Genomic DNA, 18,537 nt, shown 5'->3' on the forward strand with positions numbered 1-18,537 from the left:
GGCGGTCCCTCCCCATGCATGTACGCTGCGAGGCAGGGCGACAGCAAAACTGGAGGGAACTGGCGTGCTGCTTCGGGAGCTGGCCTGCGACTCTGCGGTCGTCCCGTGCTAAAATCGGGCTGCTTCCTTGTCGGAATAGGGTAGATGAGGTGAGGAGGGTGCATTTTCTTCTTCTAAGGTACTTTCAGGGTGTTACCCGGTCCTGAAACTTGATAACTTTATGAATTATCAAATATAACTTCAGGCAAAAATATTTATTATGGGATACTTTAATAAAGCCAGTCTTCTCACAGTGAGCTGTGAGTTCAGTTCTGCAGTTAAAGTGGTGTAAATCCGAACAGCTCGCACTCTGCATAGCTGCATACTTCTGTTGCCTGCCTCCTGTCAGCAGAAATTTTTACGTGGTCAAGCGGTGAGTGAGATTACAGAATGAAAAAAAAAAAAACTAGTTTTCCTTTAGATTAGTTTCATGATCCTGTTCACCTGTGGCTACCAGAATGCTAATGCCAGGAAAAAAGGGATGACAAGAAATCTGTTACTAAAGCTGGAGGAGAAATTAGGACCAGGCCTTTCTAGGCCAGCCTACCTCTAACTCTGCTTAGGTTCCACAGCAGTTCAAAGCAACGTAAGTTTGATGGTTTGGCCATCAAGCGCACGCTCTGGCACCCCCCACTCCTTGCTCTGCTTGTGCTCCTCTGATCAGGCGAGTGAATGGCTCTGGCATGCTGACCTGCCTGAAAACTACCTAGTGTTTGGCCAGCTCAGCGCTCTGAATTGGCTCATCATGTAATTACAAAAGCGTTGGTGATGGTGCAAAGGAGTTATGGAGGATGGCAGGATGACAGAAGCTCTGAGTTAATGATCTTAATAGATCATGAAACAGCATTCTGAGTTGCTAGGTTGAAATGTGAAACCCAGCTTTTGGCTGGTGTAAATACTTCAGAGAATGGTTTTTTTTCCCCATGCTTTTCCTTTAGTTCACATTAATACAGATTATGACTTGAAAAAACGTGGGGATGCTTGTTCCTCACTTCTAGTTCACGATTAAAAACTCATTGTGAGAAGTTGGAATCTGCTAGTTTTAAAGAACATGATAACTGGAATAAAAGAGTTAACAGTTTTAGGTAAGATTTCATTGGTTTAATAAATCAGTTTTAAATGTGAGGAAAAAATCATATGTGTGATATTTGTTTTACTGAAGAAAATACGCAATTTACATGAAGAAAACTTGTTGGGTAAAAGATGATAATCTAAATAAATTGTATTAGTAAACATTGAAATTACTTTCAGGTGCATCATGCTCCTGGTTAGCAAAAGAAGAACCAAATTTATTTTAAAAGCTGTACTTTTTCCTTTTTTAGTATTTATACTGAAGTGTAGTTTTTAAGTCAAAGATACTGGTGGGGGAGAACCCCAGTGAGGTGCAAGAAGCTTCTTGCTTGCTGGAGTGAGGTGGAATATGTCTGCCCTGTGTTGCAACGTGGAAAAGCTTTACAAACTGAGAAAGTTATTTTCCAAAGGTCTTAAGTGCTGTAAATAATTCCTTGTGCATACAGTTTCATGGGGGCGTATCTCCTTGCAAAATCAGTGTCTGTTTGACACCTGCGTGGGAATTCTTTATCTATCAACTGCTGTCAAACTGAAGGCTCAGGATGAACATCATCCTGTTGTAAATTGTTGAAGTTTTATATGCTGTTTGTGGAAACAGCGTGTGCAAAACTCAGGTGCAAGGCAGTCCCTAAAAGGCTTTCGTTTAAGGAAAAAAAAGTGTCCTGTGGCAGTAAGAAATTCCCCGCTGAATATTCCTTTAGCTGTGTGTTTCAGTTATTCTCAAGTACTAAATCGTGTTACATTCTCTTGTGCAGTTGATACACACATCTTGGTGAATGCATTGGCCTTTTTCAGTTTTTATACTTCAGCTGTTTCTTCAGCAGAGACTGAGCATGATGGCCACATGGCTGTTTTCTGCCCACTTCTGACTATCTTGTGATCATGTAATATCCTAAAGGGTTCATAACCTCATAGAGTAAATTGTGTTCGGATAACCTTCTAATCTTTCTTGAAGTTTAACATTTCGTATGCATTAATACTAACTTTCTGTAATGGGTTGCTTCAGCTGTTTTCACTGATAGCTTTAAAATACAGTTTGGCAAAGCAAATGTAACTGCCATTTGAAGGCATTTACACACTCAGCAGTGATCTTCTCTTTAGCCAAGAAGGGTTTTCTTTGCCTGAATAATCTAGTTTAATATATGACATAAGGGCAGAAAGAGCTCAGTCATACTCTGTGATGGGGGGGGTGAGAAAGTCGAGATTTCTGGTAGTTTTCAGAAGCATGCAAACATGAAAACTGCAAGCTTTGAATAAAGCTTAAGCATACCACACCTGGAAGAATTTTGCAATAGTGATGACGCTTTAAGTAGAAAATCTTTAATTAAAAAGGAAGTACCATATTGAAACTAGAATTACAGGTTGAGGCAAGATCCTCCAATAAACATAATAATTCAGGGGAGCTTGTTGGGTAATCACTTCGGTAAGGAGTTGTTTGTTTCAAAGGCTACAGTAGCCTGAGGAACAAGATGACTGGAAACTAAAGGCTTGTATCTTGAAACTTGATATAAATAGCTGAAAAACATTTCAAGAATTTATTAGCTAAATCCTAAGGTTGGGTTTTAGCTGTGAAGAAAGATTAATGTTGAAGGTAAATTGTCCTCCTCGTTATTCATTCCAGTGAGAAAAGTAGTAATGAATAAGTCAGTACTGTCATATATAGGAGCTAAATGAACAATAGATCTGAACTTGAAAAAAAGAAAATATTGAAGTGTCTACTTCCAGAAGATACAAAGTCAGTCAAAAGCCAGTATATGTAGTCAGCCTTTTTTCCTTTGCTAGTATGATTTATGGATGAGGAAGAAGGCTGTGAAAAAACGAAAAAAACAGAGTGAATAAAAGCATATTTGCTACATGTATGTCATTTAATAGTACTATAATCTGCTGTCTGTGGAGTATTCTTTCAAGTCAGTCTTTCTCTACGTGCTTTCAGAGCAGTTAATTAGCAGACTGTGCCTATGAGAAGTGAATCTTCAGTTAATTTTATCGATATTGCCACTTCAATTAGGCAGATAACGTTCATCTTTCTATTCAGGTCCAAAAAAAGTGCTATCCTAATGGCAAGTTTGAGAAATAGAGCAGGAATCAGTCTGTCGTCAGTTCCGTAAATTCAGTGAGGTCAATGACTTTGACCCTATTAAGATGAAACATTTTTCCATTATGCTGTAGTTTAGCATTTTTCTGCAGCCAGCCATACTGTTTTGTTATGTGTGACACTGATATCTGACTGAATCTGTCTCTTGCTCTTTAACTACTCTGGCAAAGGGAGAGTTAAGTGGATTACAGTGCATGGAAAAGTGTAGGAAGTATACCCACAAGCTTAGACAGCAGAGGAGGGTGGTTGTAATAGGTAGTTCGTTCTTTCCTTGCACTGTATGCAGCTGTTCTCGTCTGTGTCAGAACTTAGCCAGCAGTTTCACCAGAATGCTTCTCAGCTACTCTCGTGCCCCAAGAAATTCGTCTAGAAACTAATAATTTCAAAATATGAGTAAAACTTTTAAAAGGATGAAACATTGAACAATTTGAAGTTGAAACTTAATTTTAAAAAAAAAATCTGCTGAATTTGTCAAGCAGTTGACTAGCAAATGTTATTTTACATAGAAATGTTGTAAATTAATGAAACGTTATCAAGATTTTTCCAGTTAAAAAGTTTGTCCTGTGTCAGACATTTAACATTACATCTGCTGTCTCCTATCTAATAAAGCCATTGCTTCTCTGACAAAATACATTGTAACAAATTTGTGATATTGCTGCAAATGTTCAGGGAAAGCTATTCAGAAGAACCAGAAATTCCCAGTGCATTTGGGAGTTGAATTGAGCATCTCTTATCTTCCCAAATTTTTACTGCTGTGATTATGAGAGGAAGGAACTAAAAAATGCATCCTTCCTGTTTTGCTGCATGTTGTGGGTTATGCTGTAGGAGAGACACCAGTCTGGCTCCGTTAGTTGATTCTTGCAGTTGATTAGACTTAGGTTGTTAATGCAATACTGACAGGAAGACAATAGTCATTACTCAAGGTAGTTGACTGCAACCCTCACTGTTTGGACATACTGCTAAATTTGCTGTGAAGTTACAGTAGTATAAAAGATGCCACATGGACTGAAAAGTGTACTTGAAAGCTATGATCTCCATTAACAGTAAGCCTACCAGTGTGCTTAACAAAAGGACTTTTTTTTTTTTTTACCACTGGTTGTTGGGGGATTCCTTATGGTTAAAACTTGACTTGCCTGAGCACCAGGCCTCAGTCTGCGTGAATGCGACTTGTGCATTGCTATATATTTTGCACACAAATTTAAAATTGTCCTTTACTTCTGAAAAGAATTCTTCTTTTCCAGTCACAATACAGACACCTGGGCTATGTCTGCAAGACTGAAAATTTTACTATCCAGTTGTGTTGAAGCTAAATTACCTGGTAAAGGTAATTATTAAATGGCTGGTTACTTAAGGGAGAGATACCTTGAACTGGCAAACAGATCTTTGAGAATGCTTGCCTATCATACCAGTGATTTTTAACACTTTGTATTTCTTTGTTTTTATATTTTTGACAGTGGTTGGTGTTAGGAGTTGTCCAACCCAGCAGTGTGATGGAGGCAAGGCTTCTGCAGCTCCATGTCCCTGGGTCCAGCCAGTAGCAAAGCTGAGCATTTATTCCCAGTGGGCACACATGCCCACAGTGCATACGTACGTGGCTGGTCACAGAGATCAACACAGTGAAAACAGCGTTTGCACAACCACAGACAACACAAGTGACCTGATCCTGTTCCCTTCTCTGGCTGATCAGGGTGGAAGGCTTTTAGTGAAAAATATATTAATGTATACAGTGTGGATCCCTCCAGTAACTGACCTTAGACACTCACTCTATCCAGGGCTGGCTCCTGATCCTCTGGTCTTCCCTGTTGCTGGCCTGGGCATGCAAGCCTACGAGGCTTGCAGCCCTACTTCAGTTGCTGGTACTCAGACCCTCTTAGACATGCACACATGTGCACAGACGCATACACTATGGATCCTTCCACTTACTGGCCTTAGCCTGTATGGCAGCTGGCCACGGGATTGCCTCATGCAAATGGGTCTTTTGGATAGCTGGTCCAGACCTATGGCCTTAACATTAGCCAGCCGTCAAACCCCAGGGCCTCTCTGGTGGCTGGCTTGGACCTTCTGGTCCCTCCAGTAGCCATCCCTCAGACCGTAGTCTCTTGTGGCTAGGTTAAGGGCGAGGTTCTTTCAGCAGCTCAGACCCTCTGATCTCTGCAGAGTCTGGCCCAGCCTTATGGCCTGTCTGACACGTGGCTCCCAAGCCTCTTGCTCCTACTTGCGGGCTGGTCTGGCTTGATACTTGCTAGTGATTATGTGCATCAACATGCACACCCACACACTGCGTGTACACGTCTCTCCAGTTTCTGGCACTGCAGGCTCATGGCCCTTATGATCTGTAGCCATCTTTTCGTTTGCTGGCACTTGGACCTCTGTACATGCACACAGAACGAAGCCCCCCTTCATCCAGAAAAATGAATTAAGAAATTCATTTTCTTAAAATGATTTTCTTAAAATTAAAATTAAGAAATGGAGTTTAATAAGACCAGTGATCAGGCACACAACATGGCCAATTGTATTGACTGCCAACCTGTTTACACGTGACTGGACCTTCTTATCTTCTCTCCGTTTTTGGATTCTCATTCTTCCCCAGTCCACCTTGATCCCACAGTGAGCCCCACAGCTCTGCAGGCAGTAACCCCTGTAGGCAGTTGGTAAGGTGGTCTGGAGAGCCTCTCCTGTTGTCTCATCTGGTGGATCTTCTGCCCGGCCCGTGGGCTGACTGCTCTCCTGCACTGGGGTTGGGTCAGGGTGCTCCATGTGTGTGGGTTAAGATTGCTGGGTTTCCTTCACCTGACATTATTTTCTGCTTTCTATTTGTGGAGACTGGCCTTTAATCACATAACCTATAATAGATGTGAGCAAAATATCCCTCCCTAATGCTGAAGGTGACTATTCCTGTCTGACTAGTAACCTCGCTCAGGTAACAGTGCTTGTGCCTGTTTGATGAACAGATACAATGCATCTCCCTAGCTTTGTAAAGCACTTGTGGCACTTATTTGTAGTCTAAACTTTTTTCAAGTTTTATTTCAAGTAAAAAAAAAAAAATCTTTGTGCGTGGCATTTTGAATGATCTTACTGTGAATAATAATAAGAAAAGCTGCCTGATGATTCCAGTCTCTTAATCCTTTGTGTGTTAAAGCTTTATGGAATATGGCAGCATATGGTCAGTTGAGAGCGACTTCTGTTGGCAGGAAAAAAGTCGTAGTCTAACATTAGGTAAATTACATACATATGTATCCTAGTAACATTTTTGTTTCAAACATGAAATTTTTGAATCAAATCCAAGGCTGACAACCTTGTCATCATGCTAAATGGGATATTGGAAAGGCCTAATGTGTCAGAGAAACGACTTAGGCATTAATTCAAGCTTGCCTCTTGCCTTGGTAGTCTCGATAGGATAGTAGCTCAAGGCAGCTAAGAAAAACACAGCTCTTGACAGCTGGAAGAGGAATCCCCTGTAATAATAATAAGATAATAATCTTCCAAACCAGGAAACTGTTTTTGAGAGATAGTCTATTAATTTATCCTAAAAGTAATGAAAAACAGTTACTTCAAAAAGGTACAAGATCATAAAGATCATAAAAAGGTGGAGATCATAAAGATTGTTCTTCAGAAAAGCGCATGGTCTTAATGTGCCTTGAAGTTTTTAAGAAACTTCAAAAGCCACAAAGATTAATGTAAGAAAGAATCTGGCAGAGAGAACTTGTGGTTTTATACCATTTACGTTTCTCAGAGGAGTGCAGATATCCCAGTCACAATCTACATTATCCTTTTTGTTGTACCTGGATATTTGTTTGTGGAGACCATTCTTAAGTCACGAGATAGAATTACTTGACTAATTCTTGCAAACACGTCTCTACAGGATATGAGGATTTCCTGTGATCTCTACCAAAGAACTGCTCCACCCCCCCAACACTTAACGAGGCTTTGTGAGACAGTGTGTTTATTAGGTCATTTTTCTCAAGTGTTGGAAAAAAGAAGAAATTATACAGCTTGCCATTTTTGATGCTACATTAATCTATTAAATCTGGTATTCGCAAAACATTGGCCTTTACAGATACCAGATAACCCTACCAAGGTGATGCTGATTCATTTCAAACTTGGAAAGCCAACTTCCAGTAGAGTTCTGAGCTGTAGTCCTCAAATACCTTTTCATCATCAAGGTTTTGTGTGGGTTTTCTTCTTGCACGTGTCTTTTGTTCACAGATACCAACTTTCAAAGGAGGATAAACACTGTTGGCATTGTGTCACCAGGGCAGGAAGAGGGAGCAGAGGAGGTCACTCAAGAGTATACCCCTTGCTTTGCAATATTCTGTTTGCTCATTTAAGATTTTAAGTCTTGATGTTGATTTCCTCACCAGAACCTTGGAAAATACAGTTCTGTTGCTCTTTTTAACTATTTCCTATATTACTGTTGCATAAAATGTAGTGGTGGACTAGTAAAACCTGCTTTTTTAGTTGTTAGTCTTGTGATTAGTATGGAGAAGGAAAACCTGCCAGATGTGGTGATTATTTCTGTATTGCATTAACCTGTTGTTATGAAACAATGGAATTTGTTGGTGCTGCAAAGCCCTGTTTTTTGTTAAAAATCAACTTTGCACCGAATAGAGTAATGGATGAATAGGGATTGTGTTTAAATGGACAATGTAACTTTGAAAATAAAATGTTCTACTTGCTGTTCTCCTTGAAGTAGACAAAGGTATTGCTAAGGTGAAGGAGTTCTTTCCAGCAGTAAATGTTGCCATTCACTTTATTACCTGTGGACTTATACTAAGCCAAGGACCATAGAATGACCCTCAAAAACCCCAGTCCCGCTGTTTTTCTCACTCTGAAAATATATGGAGAGGAAAGGCTAAAGGATGGGGACCGTTCTTCCTTAAAAGAATCCTCCTGGTTGGCACCTAATACCTCCTCTTTTGTATTATCCAAGTTCCATTACATAGCCAGTCTTCTGCCAGGTAATTAAATATTCAAGTTATGTTTGAGCTAGAAAATAATCCATTTAACTTTGCCATATAATCAGTAACATTTATATAGGTTATTTTTGTCTTATCCTGTTAGGTGTAAGAATTTGTCTGTATCTTTCTGGAATTCCTATTGGATGCTGCCCTCTGATGTTTGTGGAATGAACTGCTTTTGGGAAGCTGCTTTTAGGTAGGATCTATTATTAAATAGTATTTTATTATTTGATTGCAGACAGGTGTAGCTGATAAGTATTTTTGGCTATTTAGCAAGGTGACAAAGCAAAATATTTTGATTGCTTCACATGTATTTCACCTGCTTATATTATGGTTGCCTTTAGCTGGGCTTTCTCCTGTTCTAGTATGTTTTTAAAATTGTAGACTCAAGTGTTACTACAAAGAGCGGATTTTTTCAGTTATGTTGCTTCACTAAACAGAGACTTGCCAACATTGGTATAAAGTCTATCCGAATATTGTCTGAAAAGTGACTGATGAATTAATTGTTTTTGATAAATAAAACTTGCTGCACAGTAAGACCCATGATGTAACTTGCAATAAAAACTGGTAGATATGCTTAGTAGTTAAGTTTAGAGACTTTTTTATTCATTACATGTTTTACAGAATTTGAGGAGCGTACTTCATCGGAAAGCACTGAAAGAACCATTTTAGAATGTGCTGTAAGATACAGTACATTAAAGCATACACTATGTCCTTAAAGTTGCATCTTTAACAATAAGTTTAAATGTTTTGATGTGGTTGTGCAGATGCTTTAGGCTGTCAGATGATGGAATTAGTTTGAAATGAAATGGAAGAAGCCTTAAGCTGCTTGACAGATATGTTCTCTAACCTGCATAGTTCTCTTCAGTATATAACTAAAGTTGTAAGTCAGTTTTTCTTATATTTAAAATTTTACTGATCATCCTTTGATATGGTTATCTTCCTTTTAGTCTGAAGCTTGAATATTTCTAGGGAAGCAAAGGAAAAAAAAAAGCTTCACAAGACTTAATGTTTAATGTATTTTTGAAAATTATGATTGTGGGAAAGACTTTAGATCTGTCCCCTATTCCTCTCTGCTTGTGTGCTGTCGGTGCTTTTTAAGCTCATCAGTTGCCAAGAAGTTACATAAAGAGATGGCTTAGATTGATTTTTAGTCTGTTAGTGAACTGCACCTGTAATGTGGGACTGCTGAGCCTTTCTCGCTGCCCTTGGTAGCCAGTGTGTCAATCCACAGGGATTCCATCTGACTTTCCCTTTGGCAAATTTAGCTGTCTGAATGGACTCAGTTCACTTTTTTTTTTTCCTTAAAGATTAGCTTTTGGGAGTTTAGCTTTATGAAGTTTAGCACAGGGGGGTAAACCAAATGTGAGTGCTGTTGTGGTGGAGGGCATAGGGGCTTAGCCTATGCTTAGTGGAGGGACAGGATGTGATTGTAAGCTTCATTCATCCATGGAAAACTGAGCCAGTCTAACAGTTGTGTAGTGCTGAGAGAGGAGAAGGTCTCGCTTGTCTTCTGACCCCATTGACCGTGACGATGTCCATGAACTCTCCACAGTACAATGTAATGCACTAAAATAGCAGAAAACTTCCTTTCTGGATTTTCTGCCAGGCTTAAGGCAAGTGGGACCTTGGAACCGGAAGCAGAGAAACCCCATGCAGTTCCTTTGCACATACCTTAAGCTGTAACTTGTATTATTCTTTAAGAATGCCGTAGTGGCTGTGAAGACAAGTCTGTTGAAGTATGTATTGATTATGACATTACTGGGCGAGTGCAGTTCCTTTCATAGTGAAACAATTATCATGGTGACCCCCTAATATTTGCAGAATTTCATGTTTATACATTTTGAAACTGAAAGGAAAAAAAAGCTGCTTAAATGTGTAAAGGGGATGTGGTGTTCAGATTAATAATTTTGGATTGAGTTTGATTATTTTATCAATGTGTTACTATTAAATTAATCCCCATATGTTGTGCTGACTCTGGTGCTTGTTGAATTCCTCAGTGAGATGCTCTAACTTCAGAGGGGGCCCCCTTGCCTCCCCCAAACTTTATTTATTTCTTGCTCTGTTTAATAAGTTCAGTTGGTTTCAGAGAGGTGCAGTGAGTTTGTGCAAGAGAAGAGGTGGGGAAGATGGCAGAGAGGAGGAGAAAGTGCTCCCTCTTCGGATAGCAGCAAGCAATTACAATAGCTCAGCCTCTGAACCTGCTGCCTAAGCCTCATTTCTTTGTATGTGCCGGAATAACACAGAAGATAGTTGCAGTGCAGTTTCAGCTTTGGATGGGAGTTATAATTTTGTTTAACTCTCAAACAAAATATGTGCGTTGTACTAGGTGCACTGAGAAGCTGAAGGGTTTAGACCTTTGATATCATCTTATGCTTCGAACGTGATACTTGATAGTTGTCAAGTTTGCAGTCAGATTTTTGGAGGCAGAGGAATGAACTTAATTCCATGCAAGTTTATTAACCACAGCAAATGAAGTCTACCATTCTTGTTTTCTGAGATTGTATGTGTAGGGCCACTTCAAGATTCTTCATGAAGATAAAGCCTCTTGAAAGCTTTTTCTGTAAAGAGGCAACATGTAGTTCTAAATTGGGTATCTTTCGAAATAGAAAGTAGTGAGAGTTCTACCATAGTGTCTTATTCCAAATAATTTGATCCTGGGTTGACTAAACCTTTGTGGTGTTCTTAAGTGCAGTTGTTGTAGTGAGGTGAAGAATAAAGCCGGCCTCTGAAGAGACTGGGATAGGGAGAGGGATATGAGAAAAACCTAAGAGTTACGTATCTGATTGAAATCTTAGGATAGCTAACTCCACTGCCTGTAGACGTGCCAACAAAATAATGGGAATTCCAGTGAGTTTGCTTTTAATAGAAATGGCAGTCTGGTCATTGAACTGCACTAACACTTAACTTGAATTTTCTATTTGGCCTGGTTTAACCCATAAAAAGAGAACAACACTATTTATCCAGATCATAAATCAGTGTGTGAATGGAGATTCTGGTGTTTTATCCTTGCTGTTTCAATAAACTAAGCAAATGAATTTGTTCAAAGGAGCAGATCATATAGCCAGAATTTCTTTGCCAATAGTAGATTCATAAAATTGATCTCAATGTTAGAATGTCTCCTTTCCCTTTACCAGTGAAGTTTTTTAAACATTGGAAGGTAGTCCTTCAGCTTTTGGATTTTTAAGTCTTTTATTTGAAAAAACTTAGCTTGTTTTCTCTCTGTTTCTAACTTGAAAGTCCAGTTGGCTTTTTTCTCCTGGATATGAGAACCACAGGGATTTGTTTATCCATGAGAGAAAGAACTTGAATTAGGTATTCTTGAAATGCAGCTTGCTACATCATTTCCGCTGAGTAGCTGTAAGTGTATAAAATGTGAAGTGACAACTAATGTTCTGTGTATTTGTAAGACTCAAGTTAGTATAATGGAAGTGTTGGAGACCTATAGAGGAATATGGAAATTTTTTAGGAGAGAGGTGTATATATAGACTTCAGTATGACTCATGCTATAGCTAATTTGAAATTCATCATTTGAAATCGGTGAGCTCTGAGCAGTTGCTGATTCTACTAATGGATAATAAGGATCTTGTCTCTTTAAGTTAGTCAGAGTAGGATCTGTTGCCTGTGCTGTATGTGGGAAGGATTTTGGAGCTATTGTGCCCCCACAATTTTATCACCATTCTGATTATCAACATTACTGAGACAGAATGTCTTGTGTTGTGCTTTTGGTACAGCATATTTGTTAGCTTTCACACTGATAGAGGAAGCATGAGATCACTTTTACATAGAGTGGTATAGATTTTATAAAAAATCTAAAAAATGCTGATAAAGATAGCATGAGGCTCAGGTTTCTCATGATCTAGATGATGCGTATCTTTTCTAATATACCTTTTAAGGTGCTCAGTGTCGTCTAGCTGGTATGGCTGCTTATCTCCTACTGAGACTGATTAAGAAGAAATTCTTAGGGGTCATTACTATGGCTATCTGACCTGCCTGATTTCAGTTGTTGGATGTTGCTTCTAAGTAGGTTTTAACTTCCGTTGCCTATTAAAAAGATAAGTTTTGCTATTTTTTGAGTATATTGAGGTCCTGGTGGTGTGAATATATTGAGATTAATTGTGACAGCCCTGAAAAACAGGACTTCTCGTCTAAACTAGCTAGCTCATTGGAGAATGGGGCTTCGGACTTTTGTAGTCAATTTTTAAATGACTAATATATTGTAACTTCAAACCTAATCTACTAATTGAGTTTGTAATTGAATAGATGACATTTGGACATCATATGCACTGGTATCAGTAGCATACTTTTGTAAAGTAAGCTCTGATTATGGCCTATTTTTAATTCAGCGCAGTAGTAGAAAGTTAAGAAGCTGAGTAAAAACTAGAATTTTCATCACTTTCAAATCCAGATAATTTCTGTAGCTACCTTGACCCTACATCTAATAAGTGTGGGAATGATTTAACAGTTGCATTTTAATCAGTGTAGGCTTTGTTGCCTTTTCACTCTGCCTATTTCCTTTTCTTTTTCTGGTGACTAAAGGCTGCTGAGTTAGGCTCCTTAATGATTGATTGATTTAGATCAAACACAAAGCATTAAAAGAAAAAAGGATGTGATAAGTAAGGCATCTGTATTGTATTTACATATCTACCATTTGTTTTTCTGAGGCACATCGTGGTGCCAGGTTGGAAATAATACAGGTTGATCATATGAAAATATTTTCCCTGCATATTCTAATGAATATGATCTGCATTTTCCATGCTAATTGTCAAAAAACTTGTGTGGGTAAAATATTTGCACTGATAATGCGGTTAGCTTTTTATAGTGAAGAAGAAAATACATTTGCAGTAGGCTTCTGTTTGTTCTTTTTGTAAGTGTAAACAACTTTGACACAGCTGAGCCTGGCAACCTAGGCCATTTGGTTATAATATCAAGGAAAGTTAATTTGATGATGTTGTGGAAGAACTGAGAGACTTTATTAAGCAACATTGTTTAGGAAGCTAAATATTGCATGCCTCGTGTGTTACAGCCCATGTGGAGAAAAGATCAAAGAAAAGCAAGGCTGTAGCTCTATCAGAACCAGTGTAGGAAAACTTGTTTTCGTGTAGAATAATTTTAAAAATGTTTTTCGTAACCTACAAAATAATTCTTACATCCTTGTATTACCATTATGTAATATGGTGGTGGTTGTACATAAAAACTAGGGGTGCAAGTTAGGATGACAGCAGTTTTCTCAGAAAATAACAAATATATTTACATTGTTCAAAACTCATGCAATTATATTAAAAATGGTAACTCCTCAATGGGCCAGAGTAAAATTTGAAAGGACAACTGGGGTCAATTTATTGCTTCAATTATTCATACCACTCTGTGCTCTCATTACCTGGATGCTAATCTTTCTTTCCTTGGCTTCCCCAGCCACGTTAAGGGAATAGGAGAGGACAGCTTGATTGCCAGTGAAGTTGGGCAGGGAGCTTCCTGTTGATCCCTAGGCATGTTCTTAGTAGTACATCAATGGATGGGAAAAAGTTTCTAACATAGAATTAAGACTGACTGTGGTTCCTTCGTGGCTTTCCGTAATAACAGTGCCACTATATTTGAATGTGGCTTAAAAAAAGGAGAAAAAAAAAATTGCCCTCGGTCACACTGACAACTCTTTGAACGTAGGTACGCGGGTCACACTAGATGCTGTAACACTGCGGCAGCTCTGGAAGGTTTGGAGCTTGGAAGGCGGCAGTGTGTGTGTGCAGCAGAAGCAGCTGTTGTACTGTGACCTCAGTGAAGCAGGCTAGGATTGGGACAGGCTTAATAATCACAAATTAGATGGAGTGGTGTACAGGATTCCTTATGTCTGGGTGTTCCTGAGGGTTTAGTACCCTCTCACCTGTGCTCTTAGTGTGTTATGTAACAATAAGACTAGAATCCTACCTTAAACATATGCAGGAGGCCCCCCCGCTGCAGTACCTTGTGCCAATTCTAGAGGGCAGAGCTAAGATTCTCTTGGAGCTGATGAGTATTTTAGCGACGATACCATTTGGGTTTTGGGTTTTTTCCAAGAAGTTCAGCTGGGATGCAGTGAAGGTTCTGGAAGAGTACGACCCGTCAAAACATACCTCTGTAGCTTACTACCAAATTATTGCTTCATAATTTTAATTGACCTAGAAATGCTAATTTAATATACGGTGTGTCATGGTATACATCTTTAAACATAAGGCAGTGTCTTGACAGACAGCCTTTGGAAAATCTTGTTGTAGCAGGTTGATTGAGCAGATCCAGCTATGTTCCTCTGTCAGAAGTTATTAACCCCACAGCAGAAGTAATCAGTAAAGAATGAAGGTCTACACTTCAACACAGAAATACTTCAGGGCAAAGCTTGTACCTGGCCTTATGCTGCTGCTGAGCAGCATGTTTTAAAGTATATGTTTTTGCTCTCACAGTGTCAAAGTGGATTGTTTTAAATGTGTTTTCTAAACTCATGGGAGTATGTGTGATGCTTTCTCTCAAGTGTTTTATTTAATTTATTTTTACTGTCCCTACCATGTGTAACTAGTATCCTCAGACAAATGAAGTTCTCTTGTTTGTCCCTAAACACTCAAATCCTGTCATGGCTTCCTGCTCAGGATCTCCTGTTGGATTACAGGTGCATTCTTTGCTCTTCCATTTTAATTACCAGAGGGTTTTTTTCCCCTACAGGAGCTAGGACTCCCACATTATTGAAATGTTTTTTTTTTGCTTTAGAAGTTAGGGCTGTCAAGTTTTCCTTGTTAGTCTATCCAAAAGCCTTACTAAAATACAGTTTGTATTTCACTCTATTGTTGCTCTGTCCAGCTTATGCACTAAGTTCTCCCGCACCAAAACGCCAGGCTGCTAGTAATTAGTAATGTGCGTATAAAAATCTGCATTTGTATTTGTGTTTTCCACGTTGCCTCTGAACATTTTTTTTGAAAGTATCTCCTCACTTTTGAAAGTGTCTTAACACTTTCAGAACCTGGATTTGAGGTTCACTGAGGATATTGCTCTGATACCAGAGCTTGCTCAGGTTCAGACAAGTTACAGTTCTTGTAAAATACATTTTATTTTGCTCATGGTCAACTCAGCTACTGACCTGCTAAAAAGATCTGTATTGCTGAAAAATCTTGTGTCATTAGGTCGTACCAGACCCAGGGCTGTCTAAATGAACAAGGCTTTCCTTTCCCTGTCTCCTGGTGAGGTAGTTGCATGACTAACTGCAGTGGAGAGCAGTGGAGGGAAGATGGGGAAAAGCGTTATGGAGGCTGGAAAGTTCAGGAAGGAGAAGTAGAGAAGGGAGCAGTTGAGGACAGATAATTTTGAAAGGAATTAGGGGAAGGACCAAAGTCATGTAGACATAATATTGGAGTGAGACAAGTCATGGCATAGATAACTGGCTCTGTGGGTGGGGCACGTTAATATTGAAGGTGAGACTGCAGAGCTGAAGCTGATAAGCTCTGCTGGATAACTTAAACTTTATGCTGCTTCTAGTGGGAGGAGGAGCAGGAAGTGGTGAAAGATGCTGGCACTGGAGGATTAGCACAAGAGGTAAGTAGTTAGTGTCCCTGGAGGAAGATGGGGCAATGATTTCCCTCTGGGAGTGGAGAGAGATGTGTATGTAGGGAGAGGAGCAGCACTGAGGCCTGATTATTAAAAAGGAAGCTGTGATTACCAGTGGTCTGTATGCAGGGAAGTCAAATGCAGCTTACAATCACTAAAGGATGTCTCTTCATGGAGTCTGGAGTAAGAACCACAATTCTGGAGTCTCATAAGTTCTCCTGCCGTAATGTGTCTCTGAGACCGAAAATCTCTCATCCCCTCCTTAGCGGATAGTCCCCAGATGGAATGGTGGCCTGTTCTTTCCGACAGCTTCTTGCTCCATCTGCTTCAGGGATAAAGCTTTCTGTTGTGGACTTACGGATCTGAGTCCAGCTGTTCCCCATATTGTGCAATCTGAAATTCTGTTGTTGTTAGCTTTTCCTAAATATTTTTTTGCCTTTTCAAAAAATCAAGCACAGATTTAAAAAATTGAACTCATGAAGTCAGAAACTCATAGAACAGAGATTGTGTGAACAAAGTGACTGTAAAAGCATTATAATATGATCAGTCTCATTTTTGTTGTGTGGCTTGAAATGTTCTTTTATTCACAGATGTCACTAGATGTAGAAATAATAAAATGCAGTCTTTGAATCTCAATGTGTTTTAGAGTTGCTTTGGCATAATTTTTGTCATACCTTATTCATGGAAAGCCATGTGTTACATGTGGTTCAGGAACTTGGCTTTCAGCTATGCAGTTTGTGTAGGTTGTGCCCTTATTTGTCACATGACCTTGCAGTATCACTGTAGGCTCTCATGACTTCAGGGCTTAATTATTGTAATTCCCTTTTCAGTGGATTAGTGATGAGGCTAATCTGCTGCTTGCAGCTTGTTCAGACTGCAGCAGTGTAGTTATTTGTGGGTTTCAGCTACCATCATCACATTCAGCTTGCTTTGTGTTTTTTACATTAGCTACTTACTACATGGTGTAATGTTTAAATTAGCTTTACGTATAAAGGTCTGAATGGGCATGCCTCGGTTACATTTAAAGATTCTTTTTTTTCCTGTTAACCTGAACTCATTTTTCAGGTTTTGCTGCAAGACTTACAAAAGGTTTCAGTCTGTGGATTAAATCATCTGAATACAGATGTCTGCATATAGGTGTCTATGTCAAGTAGGAATTAAGCGGTCATTAAAATTGAAAGAGCATAGAGAATCATCCAGGTGACTAGCCATTAAGTTGCTGAGAAATAAATGGCTGGTGTTAACTGAGTACAGTACACTTGGGTATCCTAGATGTCTTCTTAGGACTAGTAGATACAACATGGTCTTTGAGACACCCAGTCCTTTTGGACTGGCGCCTGGAGGTCAGTTGGGATATTCTAGAGCTTATTAAATGGCACTATACCTATTTTAAAAAAATTAAATTAAGCCCTAGGTACTTACTTTGAAATAAGATGAATTGCTGTCTGTGCTCCATACCTTGCTCACTAGATGTCCATTGGCTTTAATGAGACTTTGGACACAATCTCGTATGTCAGGATCTTCATTTAGGTGTCCTATTTTGGATCTGAATCCTACCTATGAGGTCTTTCATCCATGTGATTTTTAATAATGCCCCAAACCTTGACTTAAGACTGACTGCATGTTCTAATTACAATTTTATTAATCTTACATCCCTGGAATGCTGGAGATTTTTAATTCCAGGGCATTAAACTCTTCCAAAACTCAGAATGTTTTTTAAGTGCAGCCATTATTTATGGCATTAAACTTCAGCAGTTTTACAGTGATATCTTTGCTTATATTTTGCCTTGTGGAACTCAAAATAATGTGTGTTGCTTTTCTGTGCCTTAAAGAAAAGCATATTAGCATAGTATATTTGTCAATTTAAAGGAAAACTTGTATACATCTAAATGTTTTAGTTACATAGATTGAGTGGCAATTATGTGCTAAGAATCACATCTTTTAATTTCTGTTTTGAGGTGTCTCTCTCTTTGGCAAGTTTCTAAGAATGGGTGGTATGTTTGCCAAGCGTTTCCCTACTGTTACTAATTTGGGAAGGTCTTTTCTAACTTGAGAATTTTTTTTGTCTGCATAACTTGGAATTAAACTTGTAATTTAAATCTTCAGATACTCTTAGTTCTGTTAGCTCCCCTCCTCCCATAGTCTGTGCGAATAGCTCAAGCGCAGAATATTGTTTTGAAGATTGGCTTTGGGTTGATATATGCTTAAAACCTTTGAAAGCTTTTCTGGCTAATTAAATATATGAAATCCAGGAGAACATGGTTTTCGGTTTAGTATGCCCACTGTGTTTGCCACCAAGCTAATGGTATTTACCCGATGATAATTTTAGGCTATTATATTAAAATAATGAAATAACTTTTAAATGTGTAATACATACCAGGCACTTCTCACCATAGCTGTCGGACAGCTGTCTTCAGGAAGACAGGACTTCCCGATCCCCACACCTTGCAGTGGTTTAGCCCCAAGGACACAGGCAGTGCATGTGGTCAATGTACCTGAGGGATTTTCCAGAACCACTGGGAGCACCAGGACATCCCACAAGGCCATCTGAGCTATTAGTTTCCCCCCCCTTCCAACCCAAGTCGTACTCCTGCAGGATGGAAGGAGAGGAGAAAGCTTTTTGCATTTTGCCAGTGTTTAGGAGAAGCCCTGAAGTATGGCTTGTGACAAAAGGACTTACCGGAGCAGAAAATGGACAAAACACCTAGATCACTCAAAAATGTTTTTAACAGAACTTCTTAAAAATAGGGGTTATCTCACTTTTGTTGTTGAGTTTAACTCTATCATGTTTACTCATCTCTACGGAGT

General features: G+C 39.1%; 1 protein-coding gene across 2 annotated transcripts in view; it reads left to right on the forward strand.

Annotated features, from left to right (window-relative positions):
• The first annotated feature begins 8,284 nt into the window (after positions 1 to 8,284).
• GXYLT1 (glucoside xylosyltransferase 1) overlaps positions 8,285 to 18,537 on the forward strand; it is a 25,966-nt gene continuing 15,713 nt past the window's right edge. Inside the window, exon 1 of one of the 2 annotated variants that reach the window (XM_009327617.1) lies at positions 8,285 to 8,359. In XM_009327617.1, the coding sequence (XP_009325892.1) occupies positions 8,307 to 8,359 (53 nt within the window). In that variant the 5' untranslated portion in view covers positions 8,285 to 8,306. The remainder of the gene's footprint in view (positions 8,360 to 18,537) is intronic. The other variant, XM_009327616.1, reaches the window with a different exon arrangement.

The sequence above is a fragment of the Pygoscelis adeliae genome, unplaced genomic scaffold (assembly GCF_000699105.1).
Source record: "Pygoscelis adeliae isolate BGI_AS28 unplaced genomic scaffold, ASM69910v1 Scaffold113, whole genome shotgun sequence".
Classification (NCBI taxonomy): domain Eukaryota; kingdom Metazoa; phylum Chordata; class Aves; order Sphenisciformes; family Spheniscidae; genus Pygoscelis; species Pygoscelis adeliae.